General features: G+C 38.9%; 1 protein-coding gene across 3 annotated transcripts in view; it reads left to right on the forward strand.

Moving 5' to 3' along the window:
• ELP3 (elongator acetyltransferase complex subunit 3) overlaps positions 1-18963 on the forward strand; it is a 104747-nt gene that overhangs the window by 26013 nt on the left and 59771 nt on the right. For all 3 annotated transcript variants that reach the window (XM_061199452.1, XM_061199453.1, XM_061199454.1), the window contains one exon: positions 17429-17590. In XM_061199452.1, coding sequence (XP_061055435.1) covers positions 17429-17590 — 162 coding nt within the window. The remainder of the gene's footprint in view (positions 1-17428; positions 17591-18963) is intronic.

Consider the following 18963-nt stretch of genomic DNA (forward strand, 5'->3'; position numbering starts at 1 on the left):
CAGGTGCGGATGTCCGTAGGCTATATAAGAGATGTCTGGGCTGGCAATATAAAATTGGGGATTATCAGCTCATAGATGGTATTTATAGCCATGCAAATGGATAAGGTCACCTTATGGGAGAGTTTCAGATTTCCAGGGTATGCTACATGAAAACGCAATTTTTAGAGCAATTCTTACAATGTGAGCCCATCATTTTTGTGTACGTGCCTGTGTGGGTATAAATGCGTAGAAGAGGTGGTAGAATGATGATCATCATAGGCAATAGTTAGCACTGAGGAGAAAGGGACATGAGACATGGGGGTAAAGGAGGACGTATACAGTGTACGGTGTGCTGAGCATTGTGATAAGTATTCACTTATTCAGTTCTTATAAGAAGTCTTTAAGTATTTAACTTATCCCTGTTTTACAAGTGAGGAAACTTTCATTACCCTGTAATTAAAGCAGTTTTTGGCACGTAGTAGCCACAAGCAAACTTGTGAATGAATTTTGAATGATCCATCTGTTGGTCAGATATTGACAGCTAATGACCTAGGTAGGGCTTCCTCTTGGAATTGGGGACAGGGCCCTCTTTTTGTGCTCGCCCTACTTCTCCTATCCCCTTAACTTCTTTTGCTCTCCTTTGGGTTGGTAAAAATGAAAAGAGTAGAGAGACTTTTTCATAAGTTTAAATAAATCTCAAGGGTAGTTTGAGGGGCCTGGGTAGAGAGTTCAGCAGCTGGGAGAGCATGTGTGAGCAGCTACTTTGTGTGATGGCCAGTAGAGGATGCGACAGGTTAATTCTATGTCCATGAATCTGGACTTTGAGCAACAGCTGGCCCAGGTGATCTCTCCATCCTGCAGGGCCTTTAGTAGCAGGATGAGATGGGACCATATTTTACTGCTCATTCAGAACCTTGATCATTCATGAATATGAGTCATGCTGAGTAAAACGCTGAAGTCTTTCAATCTTTAGAGGAGTAATGATGTAAATCCATCGCATTCTTCCTAATAATACTGAAAATCAGATGATAGCTTAGAATAAAATGCAGTTGGAGGAAGAAAAACAACCTTAATTTGTTCAAAGCTCCATGATATTAGGATGGCAGCAGTACCTCAGAGGATTACTGACTAAAATCCATTGAACTCTAAGAATTCCCTTACAGGATAATCTATTCAGACCATCATATTTTCCTACCCATGCCTATGTATTATATATTTTTTTCTCAGTGCAGCTGTTCTCATGTTGCAGACCTTGCACAGTATGTGGATTTGAGCCATAAATATCTTGGACTTGTCCCGCCCCTCCCCACCCCCATGAAAGTTTGCTGCAAAGCTTTTCAGTCTACAGTTTGGGTCCCCCGGGTCATGTGAGCTAGGCCAACTGAAGATCTGCATAATAAATTTTTAGAATGCAGTTAGTCTGACATCTCATCAACTGAAACTTTAAAATATTTGCTATATTCTTTGTGTGAAGTTTTATCTTTATTTTTGCAGAAATGGTGCAGTGTCTAGTGGTGTTTGTAAATTGCCTTTTTTTTTCCAGGTGAAAATAGAGTTTTATTATAACTTGCGATTACGGTATGTGTGTAGAAAAAGCCCTTTGGAGAAGCAAGCCTCTTTCTCTAATGGACTAGGCAGAGCCGGCGTTGTTTTGTTTCTGTTCTTGAATTTACCTCAAGGGGGCAACAAACACTTACTTTTGGATAAAAATTTTTATGGGATTTGAGCCTTCATTGCAACAAATATCATGAATGGCTCTCGGGAAGTAATAAAAGTACAATCTGGGAGCCATGAAACCATCCATAAATGCTACACTGAATCCTGCCAACCCACATTCGACATGTTTTGCTTTTTACTCCTGGTCTCTATACTTTTATGAGATTATCTGGAAAAAGCCAATTTGTGGTATCTTGTTTGCTTTGTTGAGGTAAATTTTTACTGCCAATTCCCTATAATAGAGTTGGTATTTGTTTTTCAGGGAAGCTTTGTATAATTTGAAGAAATAGTTGTCTGGTTTGTATTATAGAGACATAGAAAACTATTTTCAAATGTTGACATCTTTGCAAAATGTAGAGCAGCCCAGAGATACTGTGTTTTGAACGTAATGTTTTCTTCAAAATTTTTGTATGAGATATTTACCTTGCTGTTCTCTAAGTCCTCTTGCACAGAGGGTATTCATGAAAACTGTTTGGGTTATGCAGCGTGACCCACCTCTCTCAGAGGTAAGGTGATGAATTTCATGTTTATTTTACTAGTAGTTGATACTAGTACAACTACACAGATGTAATACTGACTTTGACAAGCTTGGCATAGGTGGGGTGTTTTTTGTTGTTGTTGTTTTTAATAAATTTATTTATTTATTTTTGGCTGCGTTGGGTCTCCGTTGCTGTGCGCGGGCTTTCTCTAGTTGCGGTGAGCGGGAGCTACTCTTTGTTGCGGTGCGCGGGCTTCTCATTGCGGTGGCTTCTCTCGTTGCAGAGCAGGGGCTCTAGGCGCGCGGGCTTCAGTAGTTGTGGCACGTGGACTCAGTAGTTGTGGCTCACGGGCTCTAGAGCGCAGGCTCAGTAGTTGTGACACACGGGCTTAGTTGCTCTGCGGCAGGTGGATCTTCCCGGACCAGGGCTCGAACCCGTGTCCCCTGCATTGGCAGGTGGATTCTTAACCACTGCGCCACCAGGGAAGTCCCTAGGTGGGGTTTTTTTTTAAGATTAATTTTAAATTAAGTTAAAAGTTACGTATTGTGACAGATGAGTCAACCGTGTTTAAGGTTAAAAGTCTTTGTTCGAATTTGTTCAAATTCTACTATCAGCTCGAGTGTGTCTCTGCTTTGCTATCGTGTGTGTCATCTGGTTAAAGTTTTGCTTTTTTCTTAAAAGATTAAGAGTTAGGGTAAGGAAAAGCCCTAACAAGGTGAACTTGGTTGTTATTTATGGCAGGTTAGTAACAAGCAGTATGTTATATCCTTGCAGTTGGAAACATTGGAAAGCTGAGTGAACAGAGAGGTCAAGGACAAAGCAGGTATGATTTCTGTGAAGGCTCATTAAATCAAGCAAAGTGATAATCACTCATTACTGTCAGCTAGACTGAGACCGCAGTAATCTCCAGAGAGCATCAGTTACTGGTGACTATCATCCTCTAAAAATCATAGCTGTGGAGGTGAAAAGGACCGGCAGTGGGATCTGAGTCACCCGTTCACCGGAATGCAAATGTTGCCAAATATCTCAAAACAACCTTTTAAAATAGTTTGATTCCTTTTTAATCAGCCTTGCCCAGAAGCAGTTTTGCATTCAATTTTTAATGCTCCTTGGCTGTTTTCACACGATGCAATTTAAAAGGGTAGTTACCCACCAAGAAGTAGGTGAGTCATACCTTCTCCCTGTGGAATTTTTAATTCAGTTCTGTTCCTTCCTCTTCCCCCCCGCCCCCATCAATGACTTTAAATCCTCCAACTATGTCCTTCTGTGTCTTGGAAAAGCTAGAGTGCTAGGTAATGCTGGGTCCCAGGCCCAGAAGATAATTTCATAAACTTGCAGAGGAATAAAGAAAGCAAAGCAACCTACGAAGGCCTGAAAGTGGCCGTCTCCTGCCTTGCTGCCCTGGCCTTATTTCTGGCAGGCCTCAGAACCTCCTGGATGTCTGGGCTTTGGCTCTAATACCCTCCCCATCCCCGCCCCTCACTTTATATGGTTGATCACTTTTACTTCCTTGGTAATCAGATTTTCGTAGATGGTGACCAGGATCCTTAACATTGGCAGTCCAACCTAGGATACAATCTTAGTCATCATAAAAAGAGGTGATATTAGTTGTTTTTCTTCCAACATTTTATTTGAAACAAATTTCCAGTGAACATCACATACCTGTCACCTAGGTTCTACAGTGTTTGCTTTATCACATACTAATCCAACTAGCCATTCCTCTGTCCATCCATCAATCCTTCTTTTTATTTATTTATTTATTTATTTATTTATTTTTTAACGCATTTCAAAGCAGGCTGCAGACTTCGGTACACTTCTCCCCAAATACGTGCATTTGCACATCATTAGCTAGTTCACTGTTTGTAATATTTTCTTTTCAAGTAAATTTACATACTGTGAAATGCACAGGTCTTATGGGTACTCTTTGATGAGTTCTAACAAATGCATATACCTGTGCAACAAAAGCATACTAAGATATAGAACATTACCATCGTCCCAGAAAGTTTCCTGCTGTCTCCTCCCAGTAAATCCTCACCTGCACCTCCCAGAAGCAGCCAGTCTTCTCATTTTTTCCCTTTCATAGATTAGTTTTGCCTGTTCTAAAACATCATGTGAATGGAACCATATAGCATATACTCTTTAGTGTAAGGCGTCTTTCACCGAGCGTTATATTTAGAGATTCATCCATGTTGGGTATTTCAGTAGCCGTTATCTTTTTAGTGCTGGGTAGGATTCCGTTGTATGCATGGAGCACAGTTTGTTTATCCATTCTATTGATGGATAGCTGGGCTGTTTCCAGTTTGTAGCTATTATGATAAAACTTCAGTGAACATACTTATATAAGTCTTTTTGTGAATATATGTATTTATTTCTCTTGGGTAATAACTGGAAGTGGAATTGCTACATCATATGTTTAGTTTTAAAACTGCCAGACATTTTCCCAAAGTGGTTGTACCATTTTTACTCCTACCAGTAATGTATGAGTGTTCATTTGTTCCACATCCCACCAGCATAAGGTGTTGTCAGTCTTTGTAAGTTTAGCCATTCTAGTGGGTGTGTTGTGGGTTTAACTGCGGTTTTAATTTGCATTTTTCTGATGACTAATGATGTTGAGCACTTTATTATGTGCTTATGCTTTCTATATATATTTCCTTTGTGAAGTCTGTGTTAAAATCTTTTGCCCATTTTTTATTGGGCTATTATACATCCTGGATTCTAGTCCTTTGTTAGATCTATATTTTACAAATATGAAAACCCAGTCTGTGGCTTGACTGTTCATTATGTTAATATATTTGAGCAGAGTATTTTGTTTTGGTAAAGTCTAATTTAGCAATTTTTTCTTTCATAATTACTGCTTTTTGTATTATCTCTAACAAACCTTTGCCTACTCACAAGGCAAAAAGATATTTTCCTGCGTTCTCTTCTAGTTATAGTTTTAGCTTTTATGTTTAGCTTTCATACGTAGGCTTATGATCCATCTTGATTTAATATTTTATGTATAGTGTGAGGTAAGAGTCAAGGTTTCTTTTTTTCCATATACATACCTAATTGTTTCAACATTACTTGTTTTAAAACTTCCCTTTCCTATATAGATTGTATTGGCACCTTTGTCAAAAATCAATTGTCTAGGGCTTCACTGGTGGCGCAGTGGTTAAGAATCCGCCTGCCAATGCAGGGACATGGGTTCAAGCCCTGGTCCCAGAAGATCCCACATGCCACGGAGCAACTAAGCCCATGCACCACAACTACTGAGCCTGCACTCTAGAGCTCGCAAGCCACAACTACTGAAGCCCGTGTGCCTAGAGCCCATGCTCCGCAACGAGAGAAGCCACCGCAATGAGAGGCCAGCGCACTGCAACGAAGAGTAGTCCCCGCTCGCTGCAACTAGAGAAAACCCACACGCAGTAACAAAGACCCTGTGTAGCCAAAAATAAATAAAATAAAATAAATTAATTTTTTAAAAAATCAATTGGCTATATAAATTTGGGACTGTACTCTCTTCTGTTCCGTTGATGTGTTTTTGTCTTTATGCCAGTACCACAGTCCTGATTATTGTAGTTTTATAGTATACCTTGAAGTAGTATAAGTCTTCTAACTCTGTCATTATTTTTCAAGATTGCTTTGGATATTTTAGGTCCTTTGCCTTTCTATATAAAGTTTATGCTTGTCAATTTCTATTATAAAATGTGATAGCCATATTAACAAACTGAAGGATAAAAACCATATGATCATCTCAATAGATGCAGAAAAAGCTTTCGACAAAATTCAATGATAAAATTATTTATGATGAACACTCTCCAGAAAGCGGGCATAGAGGGAACCTACCTCAACATAATAAAGGCCATATATGACAAACCCACAGCCAACGTCGTTCTCAATGGTGAAAAACTGAAACCATTTCCTCAAAGATCAGGAACAAGACAAGGTTGCCCACTATCACTGCTATTATTCAACATAGTTTTGGAGGTTTTAGCCACAGCAATCAGAGAAAAAAAAATAAAAGGAATCCAAATTGGAAAAGAAGATGTAAAACTGTCACTGTTTACAGATGACATGATACTATACATAGAGAATCCTAAAGATGCTACCAGAAAACTACTAGAGCTAATCAATGAATTTGGTAAAGTAGCAGGATACAAAATTAATGCACAGAAATCTCTTACATTCCTATACACTAATGATGAAAAATCTGAAAGAGAAATTAAGGAAACACTCCCATTTACCATTGCAACAAAAAGAATAAAATACCTAGGAATAAACCCACCTAAGGAGACAAAAGACCTATATGCAGAAAACTATAAGACACTGATGAAAGAAATTAAAGATGATACAGACAGATGGAGAGATATACCATGTTCCTGGATTGGAAGAATCAACATTGTGAAGATGACTGTACTACCCAAAGCAATCTACAGATTCAGTGCAATCCCTGTCAAGCTACCAATGGCATTTTTCACAGAACTAGAACAAAAAATTTTACAATTTGTATGGAAACACAAAAGACCCTGAACAGCAAAAGCAATCTTGAGAAAGAAAAACAGAGCTGGAGGAATCAGGCTCCCTGACTTCATACTATACTACAAAGCTACAGTAATCAAGACAGTATGGGTGGGAGGGAGATGCAAGAGGGAGGGGATATGGGGATATATGTATACATATAGCTGATTCACTTTGTTATACAGCAGAAAATAACACAACATTGTAAAGCAATTATACTCCAATAAAGATGTTAAAAAAAAAGACAGTATGGTACTGGCACAAAAACAGAAATATAGATCAATGGAACAGGATAGAAAGCCCAGAGATAAACCCACGCACGTATGGTCACTGTGTCTTTGACAAAGGAGGCAAGAATATACAATGGAGAAAAGACAGCCTGTTCAATAAGTGGTGCTGGGAAAACTGGACAGCTACATGTAAAAGAATGAAATTAGAACACTCCCTAACACCATACACAAAAATAAACTCAAAATGGATTAAAGACCTAAATGTAAGGCCAGACACTATAAAACTCTTAGAGGAAAACATAGAGAACACTTTGACATAAATCACAGCAAGATCCTTTTTGACCCACCTCCTAGAGGAATGGAAATAAAAGCAAAAATAAACACATGGGACCTAATGAAACTTAAATGCTTTTGCACAGCAAAGGTAACCATAAACAAGATGAAAAGACAACCCTCAGAATGGAAGAAAATATTTGCAAATGAAGCAACTGACAAAGGATTCATCTCCAAAATATACAAGCAGCTCATGCAGCTCAGTATCAAAAGAACAAGCAACCCAATCCAAAAATGGGCAGAAGACCTAAATAGACGTTTCTCCAAAGAAGATATACAGATTGTCAACAAACACACCAAAGGATGCTCAACGTCACTAATCATTAGAGAAATGCAAATCAAAACTACAATGAGGTATCACCTCACACTGGTTAGAATGGCCATCATCAAAAAATCTACAAACAATAAATGCTAGAGAGGGTGTGGAGAAAAGGGAACCCTCTTGCACTGTTGGTGGGAATGTAAATTGATACAGCCACTATGGAGAACAGTATGGAGTTTCCTTAAAAAACTAGAAATAGAACTACCATATGACCCAGCAGTCCCACTACTGGGCATATACCCTGAGAAAACCATAATTCAAAAAGAGTCATGTAGAACAATGTTCATTGCAGCTCTATTTACGATAGCCAGGATATGGAAGCAACCTAAGTGTCCATCGACAGATGAATGGATAAAGAAGATGTGGCACGTATATACAATGGAATATTACTCAGCTATAAAGAGAAATGAAATTGAGTTATTTGTAGTGAGGTGCATGGACCTAGAGTCTGTCATACAGAGTGAAGTAAGTCAGAAAGAGAAAAACAAATGTTGTATGCTAGCACATATATATGGAATCTAAAAAAAAAAAAAAAAAAAAAAAAGGGTTCTGATGAACCTAGGGGTAGGACAGGAGTAAAGATGCAGTCGTAGAGAATGAACTGGAGGACACGGGGAGGGGGAAGGGTAAGCTGGGATGAAGTGAAAGAGTAGCATTGACATATATACACTACCAAATGTAAAATAGGTAGCTAGTAGGAAGCAGCTGCATAGCACAGGGAGATCAGCTCGGTGCTTTGTGACTACCTAGCAGGGTGGAATGGGGGGGTGGGAGGGAGGCGCAAGAGGGAGGGGATATGGGAATGTAAGTATACATATAACTGATTCACTTTGTTATACAGCAGAAACTAACACAGCATTGTAAAGCAATTATACTCCAGTAAAGATGTTAAAAAAAATAAGTAAATAAAAATAAAAAGTGTGATAGGATTGGGATTGTTTTTAAACTATAGAACAATTTTGAGAAAATTACTATTTAACAATATTGTTTTCCAGTTTATGAACATAGTCTATCTCCTAGTTTCCTTAAGTGTTTTTTAATTTCTCTTAGCAATCTTCAGTTTGGATATTTTGTAAGCTTTTTGTTAAATTTATTTCAAAGTATTTTGTTGATGCTATATAAATGAAATTTTTAAAAATTGTATTTTCAAATTGTTTGCAGCTAGTATCTAGATACATGGTTGATTTTTGTATATTAACCTTATATCATATGACCTTACTATTAATTCACTACTTGGTTCTAAAAGTTGTTTTTGTAAATTTGCTGGGATTTTCTTCAAAAACAATCGTATGATCTGCAAATACAATGAGTTTTAATTTTTCCTTTTGGATTTGCATGCTTTTCTTTTCCTTGCCTTATTGCAACAGCTAGGACATTCTGTACAGTGTTAAATAGAAGTGGTGAGAGTGAGTCTGTCTTACTCCCAATAATACAGGAAAAACATTTAATATTGCAGTGTTAAGTACAGTGTTACTTGTGAGTTTTTTTTGTAGATACCTTTATCAGATTGAAGAATTTTGCTAAGAGTTTTTTATCATTAACTCATTTGTCTAATGATTTCTCTGTCTGTATTTAAATGATCATATGATTTTCCTCCTTTATTCTGATAATATATATCACTTTGATTGATCTTTTAATGTTAAACTAAACTTGCATTCCTAAGATAAACCCTATTTGGTCAAGATGTATTTTTCTTTTTATATATCACTGGATTCACCTTTCTAAGACGTTGTAAAGGATTTTGTTCGTGAGGGATGGCAGTCTGTGATTTCCTTTTATGTAACTTCTTTGTCAGGTTTTGGTTTTAGTGTTATGCTGGCCCTATAAAACAACTTATGAAGTGTTTCCTCCTCTATTTTCTGAAAGAGTTCATGTAAGATGATTATTATTTCTTCTGTAAGTGTTTGCTAGAACTCAACAGTAAAACTATCCAAGACTGGAGTTTCTTTATGGGAGGGTCTTAAATGATTAATTCAATTCCTTTAATAGATAAAGGGATATTCAAATTTTCTGTTTCTTCTGTGTCCGTTTTGGTAAATTATATTTTCCAAGGAATTTGTTTTATCCAAATTGTCAAACTTTTTGGTATTAAGTTGTTCATAATGTTCCCTTATTTTGTTTTTAATGTCTGTAGGATGTTAGTGATCCATCCCTCCTTCAATCCTGATATTGATTACCTGTGTTCTCTCTTTTTTTTCTTTATTAGTCTAGTTAAGGTTTATCAATTTTGTTGTTCTTTGTAAAGAATTAACTTTTGGTTTTGTTTATGTCCTCTACTTAATATATTTCTGCTTTTATTTTTATTATCATCTTCTACTTTGGATTTCCTTTACTCTTTCTATGCTTAAGTAAGGTATAGAAACTTATCACTATAGACCTTTCTTCTTTTCTAATGTAAGTATTTAAAGCTTTAAAGTTTTCCCCTAAGCACTGCTTTGGCTGAATCCCACAAATTTTAATATGTTGTATTTTAATTATTATTCCGTTCAAAATGTTTCCTAAAATTGTATTTTGACCCATGGATTATATACAAATGGATTGTTTAATTTCTAAATTTCCAAAAACTTGGAGTTTTTCTTGATTTCTTAATGTCCTTGATTTCTAATTTAATTCCATATTGGTCAGAGAGGGTCTATTCTATACAATTTCAATTTCTTAAAGTTTTTTTATTGAGGCTTATTTTGTGGCTCAGCATATATGGTCCATCTTGGTGAACAAACTATGTATATTTGATAGAATGTGTATTCTGCAGTTGTTGGATGTAATGTTCTATAAATATCAATTCAGTCAAAGTGGTAGATAGTGTTGTTCAGTTGGTCCTTGTCTTGGGGTTGGTTTGTTTTGTTTTGGTTTTTTTCTGTGTAGTTCTATCAGTTGCAAAGAGAGAAAGAGATTAAAATATCCAACTATGATTGAAGAATTATCTATTTCTCCCTTTAGTTATATTAGTTTTTACTTCATTTATTTTGAAGATCTGCTGTGAGGAGTATGCACATTTATGATTGATATGTTTTCCTGGTGTATGAACTTTTTATCAATATGAAGTTACCTTTTTATCATTATGAAATGTCCTTTATTTCTGGTTTTGAAGTTTCCTTTTTTTGATTTTAAATTAGCCATTACAGCTTTTTTTTTTTTTTTTTTGCCATTACAGCTTTTGCATATTTACTGTTTTCCCTATGTAGTATCTTTTTCCATCCATTTACTTTCCACCCATATGTGTCTCTGTATTGAAACTGTGTTTCTTTTAACAGTCTAGTTGGCAGTTTTATGGAAGTCTACAGTAGTTGGGTCTTGTTTTTTTATCCATTTTGACAATGTCTGCCTTTTAATTGGAATGTTTAATCTGTTAACATTAGATACCATTGATATTTGCATCTACCAATTTAGTCACTCCCTCACTTTGGTTTTCAGTAGCCAAGAGTAATGGTTTTACTGACTACCATTATTGTCTAATTCTGTGCAATGCATTTTTTCTATATCCTTTAATAGGGAATGTATTCTTGAGAGAGAGAGTCTGTCATATCTAACACAATTCCTTGAGGAGAGAAGGTATAGTAAGTCCCCTACATGCGAACCTTCAAGTTGCGAATTTTCAAATATTTGAACATGCGTTTGCATGTCCAGTCATGTAAGTTAGTTCATGTGTCTGGCATTATCTGTAAAAGTTGGGTACCTAGGCTAATTTTGTTGGACTTACAAACAAATTGGACTTGTGAATGTGCTCTCAGAATGGAACTTGTTTGTATGTAGGGGACTTACTGTACTTAAAAAACATTGTTAAATGAGTGCAGTGGGAAGAACTGTGCATTAAGAATTAGGTTCCAGACTTATTTCTGTTGTTATCTTACATTATTAATGAGGAGGCAGGACTATATTATTTCTAAAGTTACTTCTTTCTGTGACGTTGTATGCTTTGAAGATTTCTATTGGAAGGGGAATTTTTATCTAAAAGATGTGCTCGAAGGTTATTTTTCATCTAGCAGTCACTTTTGGACAATGACAACTTTTCTATAATGCACTTATGTATATAGCCCTTAAATTTGAATGTGAATAGAATATTAAAAGAATGTGTAATAACCATGATTGTTTTTTTCTATTAATAGTACATTGCTGTTGGCTCTTCAGCTGTCTGATTAGGAGTATAAAATGGTAGCATTCTTGTCGGCTACTGAAAGAATCAAAACCCAAACTGTTAAGGGTTGTTTTTCATATATCTTAAACCTTGTCAACTAGCATGATAAGGGACCAAAGGTCCCTGATTACTCTCTAAGCTATGTTACCAGGTGAGTTTTTCATAGGTTGTACTCATTTAAAAATTGAACTTCTGTTCCTGTCTGTTTCCTCAGTTTGTGTTGGGCAGAACCTTATGTTATAGACCCTCTTGACATAACTGCCAATATCCAGGAAGCAAACTTGACCACCATCTCAAAAGGAAAAAGATAGTTATTTTTAAATTCTCAAACACTGAACTCAGTCATTCTTAAGTTTGGAATATCACTAGCACAGCATTATGCAGAACATAAAATTTTGTTGAGATATTTTCCAGATATGATTATAGCCCCCGCACCACCCTGCCCCCCCAAAAAAGCATGTGTTCTGTGGTACTACTGAGGAATTACCCCAATCACCCCAGATGTTATTTGGCAAGTCAAAAAAATCTTTGGCTGTCCAAAGAAGTTTATAAATTCTCCTTACTCATTTTGAGACTGCAGATGCAAAAGAGAGTTTGTACGTTGTGATTAATGAAAATCAATATTTCATCTACATATTACAAATATTTACGTTGTGATTTGGTTTGAACAGGTTGAGTTTGAGGTAGAGGGATGTCCATGTAGGAAAGGGTCCATAAAACTCTCAGAAATTTGGGCTTAGACCTCTAGTGAGATTTCACACAGGAAATCTAAAGTAAGACACATCCAACTTAATTAATGACAGAGGTTTTAGAGAGGACTTCAGGAGATTAATAGTAATCAGAAGTGTTCTTTGATGCCACAGCCTTCTTGGAGTGAATCAGAAACCGTTTACAGAAGATAATAAAGAGACCTTCACATCGTCTTTCTTCAGTGTCCCCCTGGTTGGGACCTTAGTGTGAAGGGACAGTAAGTAATAACAATAGATGTCACTTTTATAGGTCACTTTCTTCCTTCCATAAATAGAAGCATGCTTTCCAAGAAATCATTTTTATCCAGTTATATATCTGCCACTTCTGGCTCTTGGTTCTTAAGTGGTTCTTGGCTTTAGCTGTGTGTCTTATCCCTACAGCTAGACTGTTGAGCATCTCTGGGACGAGAACTACTGCATCTTTACTTTCTGTAGATTACCTGGCCTAGTGTTAAGCAACTTTTAGGGTTAACTATTTGCAAGAGGAAAGGTAACCAGTAGAATTAGCTAGAGGCTGCTATGGGAGTAGAGAGAGACCTCCTATGTCTTCGGTTATGCCTCATTCATTTACTCATTCTTCATATTTGTAATTTTTATATTGAAGGAGAGTTTTTAGTGCTGAAGCCCTTACCTCTAAATGTATACGAGCCTACTGCCTTCCAGGAGCTTCCTGTCTAGGTGGATAGACAGACATAGCCACAAATAACAAGACAAACTCCATTCAGAGTATGGGCAAGGTACTTTAGGAATGAGAGCGCGGAGTTACTGAGAGGCGCTGGGAAGATGTCATGGCAGGAGAAATGTATTTGAGCTTTGTTTTGAAGTCTGGGTAGTGTTTGGTTTTTATTTGCTTTTGTATTCCCAGGTTACTGTCCCATCTCCCACCCCCTCCCAGCCTCAACCCCCCAGTTAAAAAAAAATGCTGTCAGCATAAGTTATTGGCCTAAGTTATGCTTCACAGAGAACATTAGCGTCTTTTATAGTTGGTGCCACTCCTATGGCATACAGAAACGTGTAGGATTCAGCATAGCCCCACAGTGGTGACGTTTAGGCTTATTTTAAATGACCCTATAATGCCACAAAAAGAGAAGTGGAATTGGAATCAGAAGACCTGGGTACAAGTCCTGGCTTTGTCTCTTAGAAGCTCATGATCAGGGTTGGAAAATTTGGTACATTTCCTAAACGCCCAAGAATTTAACAAGTCTGCCTCTCCCCGCTCCCCAACGGTATGGTAGTTGAACTCAGTAGTAAAGGAGAGCCACACTGTCTGATGGCTGTCTAAACAGTGTGGCGGGTTATAGCAGGCCATAAAATGCCAGCTCAGATATTTTGCTTAGATTAGTTGACAGCCTTTATGAACACATTTGCAATATTTTGAAAAACCAATCATATTGATATCTTTACATCTCTCTTTAATGAAGAGGCAAGAATTAGTGATACGTAGAACTAAATATAGCATTAACAAAAATCCTTTAAAAAATGATCTTATACTGTATAAGATGACCTTATATTCTGTTCTTTAGAAAATACTGCATTATTTTTGCTCAAATTTGATAGGAATTTCTGCTTAATTGCTTTTCAGATGAAAATACAATTCTGAAAGAAAGATAGTGGTAAATAGAAAATATTGGCTTTTAAAAACTTGAGTTATTTTTTGTTCCTCTGTTTCTGCTCCTGCAAAAGGTAATGACATTTTCCCCAAGAGGAAAGACACTTTTGAAATGGAGTTAAATTATTGTTTGCGAATAAGGTTTGCCTCTGTGTCCTGTACTACATTCTAACTACTTATGAAGAGACCTTATCCTCGCAACAGCTTTCTCTATCAGTCTTGCTTGGGCCTTTGATGATCTGTGCAATAGAGATTAGCTAGTGGATTTCTCTTTCCTCTAGACGAATTCCCATCTGTGCAGTTGCCTGTCCTCTAGTTTTAGTAATGCAGGGTACTGTTGTGCTGCCAACTTCGCTGATAACTTAATGGCATCCTTTTAGGAAATACTGTGGGTTGTTTTTTTCTTTTGTTTGTTTGTGTTTATTTATTTATTTATTTATTTATTGGCTGCGCCTTACGGCACATAGGATCTTTGTTCCCTGACCAGGGGTTGAACCCGTGCCCCCAGCATTGGGAACATGGAGTCTTAACCACTGGACCACCAGGGAAGTCCCAGGAAATACTGTGGGTTTTATAAAAATATCAGTGAATGGAGAGGTTTTATGATACAATTTTGGAATGCCTGATTGTAAAATGTTCTCACTTACTATGTTAAATATACTCGAAACTTAGAGTTTTCCGCTTTTTGGTTTTTTCCAGCTGTCATGCAATATGCTTTCTCCATAATACATTAGTGTTTTCTTTATTTTTTTTTTTAATATTTATTTATTATTTTATTTGGCTGCGTCGGGTCTTGGCTACAGCACGCAAGGTCCTCGTTGCGGCACGCAGGATCTTTTTTGTTGTGACGCACAGGCTTCCCTCTAGTTGTGGGGCACAGGCTCCAGAGTGCGCAGGCTCAGTAGTTGTGGCTCGTTGACTCTAGAGCGCAGGCTCAGTAGTTGTGGTGCGCGGGCTTAGTTGCCCCGCGGCATGTGGGATCTTAGTTCCCCCAACCAAGGATCAAACCCACGTCCCCTGAACTGGAAGGCAGATTCCTAACCACTGGACCACCAGGAAGGTCCCTTAATTTTTTAAAACAATGGTTTTCGCCAAACACAGTAATTGGTATTCGAAGAAGGTGAGTTACATGTATTCTGCGTGCCTTGGGACCCACCTATTTGAGAGGCATGAGACTTCCTGATCTGATTGTTTCAGAGAAGCTAGCTGTCAGAAGCAAGACTTGCTAAGATCTGTGCCCTTTTTTGTCTTATGATTCATCGTTTAGTAGCTATAAACTAGTTGTTTCCCTTTAGTTCTTGCTGCCTCTAGTAATCCTATATAAAACCTTAGGAATAGGGTAATAGTGTAAAGACTTTGAACATCTAGAGTGAAAGACTTCAGAATCAGTCCTTCAGTTCAGTGATTCGTAACCTTCTTAATAATTATTATTAAATTAGATAAGTCAGTTTTATTGACAATTATGGATGAATGAACTTAAAGGAGAACAGTAGTTACAAAACTATGAAAATTTTATGATTTTTATTTTTCAAGAAAAAAGCTATGAACTTCTTTGGAAAGAAGGAAATTAAGTGGCAAAAAAAGGCTTCCCTCACCCTGCCCGAAGAATTGAGAAAGTTGTAGAAGGGTGCACTGAGAAGAATTATTTCGTTCTAGGAGAAGTTGAAGAGAGGACAAATATGATGTCCCATGCTGAACTGTCCAAGCCATGTGATAGAGTGAAACACAGAGCAGGAGTTTTGAAGTCAGGCAGACCTACCTTCAAATCCTGACTTGGATTTTATGAGCTCTGTACCCTTGGACAAAGTATTTAATCACTTTAGGAACTTCAGTTTCTTTATCTGTAAAATGGGGATAATAAGACATACTTCATAGAGCTAACGGGAGCATTCAGTGCGTGTGGAGTATATAGTGCAGTGCTTGGCCGCAGTGGCCTCTGTAGGTAATGGTTCCTATTCCATCGCATCAGCAGACCACTTAGCAAGTCATTTTCCTCTTCTAGATTCTAGCTTGAGTCTAAAGTGGTACTCACGGGCTTCCCTGGTGGCGCAGTGGTTGAGAATCTGCCTGCCAATGCAGGGGACATGGGTTCGAGCCCTGGTCCGGGAAGATCCCACATGCCGTGGAGCAGCTAAGCCCGTGTGCCACAACTACTGAGCCTGCGCTCTAGAGCCCGCAAGCCACAACTACTGAGGCCCATGCGTCAGGAGCCCATGCTCCACAACAAGAGAAGCCACCGCAATGAGAAGCCCGCACACCGCAACGAAGAGCAGCCCCCGCTCACCACAACTAGAGGAAGCCCGCACGCAGCAACGAAGACCCAACGCAGCCAAAATAAATTAAATAAATAAATAAATAAATTTAAAGTGGTACTCACTACTCTGATATCTGGTTTTAGTGAAGGAGAAAAATGATTCCTAATTTTGTAAGTTGTTGCTAAGATTAATAGGCTTGACAAAAAGACTTGTGGGTATAGAAGACATTTCATCTGAATTACTCCTATGATCATTATGCATACCCTCCCCTCCCCCCTCTTTTGTTTTCTTTTATTTAACATAACTCTAAAATAGGGAGTGGAAAATAAATAATGCAGATGGTTTTCACTTCCATGAAAAATCGTTGCTAGGAATTGAAAATTAGGGTTTTCACAGTTGAAATCCCTGCTTTCAAGGAGATTATGGTTGCAGCGCACTGCAGGAGAATAATAACGATAATGGTGATGATCACATTACTTTGTGGCGGCTCAGTCACGTCAGTCCCATGAGGTATAGCGACTCTTATCCTCACTTTGCAGATAATGAAACCGAAGCACAGGGAGGTTAATAACTTTCCTGTTTGCATAGTTAGGATTTGAACTCAGACAGTCTGGCTCCAGAGCCCATGCTCTTTTTTTTTTTTTTAAACTATTTTTTAATATTTATTTATTTTACTTATTTTATTTATTTTTGGCTGAATTGGGTCTTCGTTGCTGCATGTGGGCTTTTTCTAGTTGCTGTGAGCGGGGGCTACTCTTCGTTGCGGTGTGCGGGCTTCTTATTGCAGTGGCTTCTCTTGTTGCGGAGCACGGGCTCTAGGCACATGGGCTTCAGTAGTTGTGGCTCGTGGGCTCTAGAGCGCAGGCTCAGTAGTTGAGGCGCACAGGCTTAGTTGCTCCGCGGCATGTGGGATCTTCCCGGACCAGGGCTCGAACCCGTGTCCCCTGCATTGGCAGGCGGATTCTTAACCACTGCGCCCCCAGGGAAGTCTGAGCCCACACTCTTAACCACTGGGTTAGAGCCGGGAGGACAAGAAGAAGCCATCCTTTAAATGAGAACAAATGTCCTAAGTTGTTTACTTAGGGCTATTGGCAAGTTGTTTACTTTTCGATTTTACTCTACAGGTATTCTGAGAGAAGCCTCACAAAGTGCATCGGAATTACTATTGAGACCAGACCAGATTATTGCATGAAGCGGCATTTAAGTGATATGTTGACCTATGGCTGCACAAGGCTGGAGATTGGGGTGCAGAGTGTCTATGAGGATGTGGCCAGAGATACCAACCGGTAAGACGGTGCAGATGATCTTGCACAAGCCTTCCTTTTCCCCCACCGACTGGATCTGTGTTACTACCCATCTGACAGGGAGAGGTCTAGGTATTCCTCGTATTCATTCTTCTGTCTGTGCTCTTAGTTCCATCTCCTCCTTCCTTGATTTTCAGTCTCTCTTCACTGGCTTTTTTCCAGTAGTCTACAAACATGCTCGTCTCTCTTCCAGTTCTTGTGATAAATAGCCTTTCCCATGTGGAAAGCAGAGGGCAGGGCTCAGGCTTAGTAGTTCAGAGCATGAGAGGAGGCCAGGGAGAATAGGAACAAAGAAAAGGGTTTGAACAAGAAGGAAACTAGTGTGAGATTTAAGAGATTAGTTTTGGTGAAGCAAATGCCAGTTGGTACGGTAGTGAAAGAAAGGCTGGTGAGGTGATGGGTATAAACTTTGAGAAATTTGGGAGTCTAAGGAAGGAAGGAAATAAGGGTTGATAGAGCCATATGAAGTTCTCTTCCCTCCAGAAATAAAGGCAGGCTTCAGGGAGTAAGTGTGTGTTGAGCTGGACCTTAAAGGCTACTTCACTTTAATAGGATTTGGATAGACATGGCGGAGGGTTGTGCTCGGAGAAGGAAGTAAAGGGAAACTAGGGAAACACACGGGTCAGCATCTTAGCAACAACCAGGAAGAGTGCCAGGCTAACGAGGGCGGATGCTTCCCTTGAGGTGATAGAGGTCTATTAAATATTTTGCACACAGGAAGAGTCAGATGGATATCAAGCTTGAGAAAGATCAGCCTGTGTAGGATGCGTTCTTGTCGGGGAAGGCTTGAACCGGGAACGCTGGTAGGGCTGCTGCAGTAACCAGGGCTACGCCAGAGAGGTACCTTGGGGGTGGAAAGAGTCTCTGGAAGAGTCTGAGTTAGTCAGGTGGGGAAGAGGAAGATTTTTTTCAGGCAGAAAGGAGAGTACGAGCAAGCTCCTGAGGATAGGAGCACACGGCACATTTCGGAAAGTTGGAGTGGTTTCATTTGGTGGGAGTGTGGAGCGTGAGGTAGGAGCGTGGTAAGAGGTGAGGCTGAAAGGGTCAGCAGGTTGGCCAGATCATGGGGCGCCTTGGAAGTCAACCCAGCAAGTTTGGGCTTTAATCCAAGGCCAGGCTGCAAGCTAACTTGTGATCAAGGCATACCTGCATTTTATTTGATTTTATTTATTTATTTTTGGCTGCGTCGGGTCTCAGTTGCAGCACGCGGGCTCCTCGTTGTGGTGCGCGGGCTTCTCTCTCTTTGTGGCGTGCAGGTTTTCTCTTCTCTAGTTGTGGCGCGGGCTCCAAGGTGCACGGGCTCTGTAGTTTGAGGCATGTGGGCTCTAGTTGAGGCGCACGGGCCCAGCTGCTGT

This window comes from Eubalaena glacialis, chromosome 9 (genome assembly GCF_028564815.1).
Source record: "Eubalaena glacialis isolate mEubGla1 chromosome 9, mEubGla1.1.hap2.+ XY, whole genome shotgun sequence".
NCBI lineage: Eukaryota > Metazoa > Chordata > Mammalia > Artiodactyla > Balaenidae > Eubalaena > Eubalaena glacialis.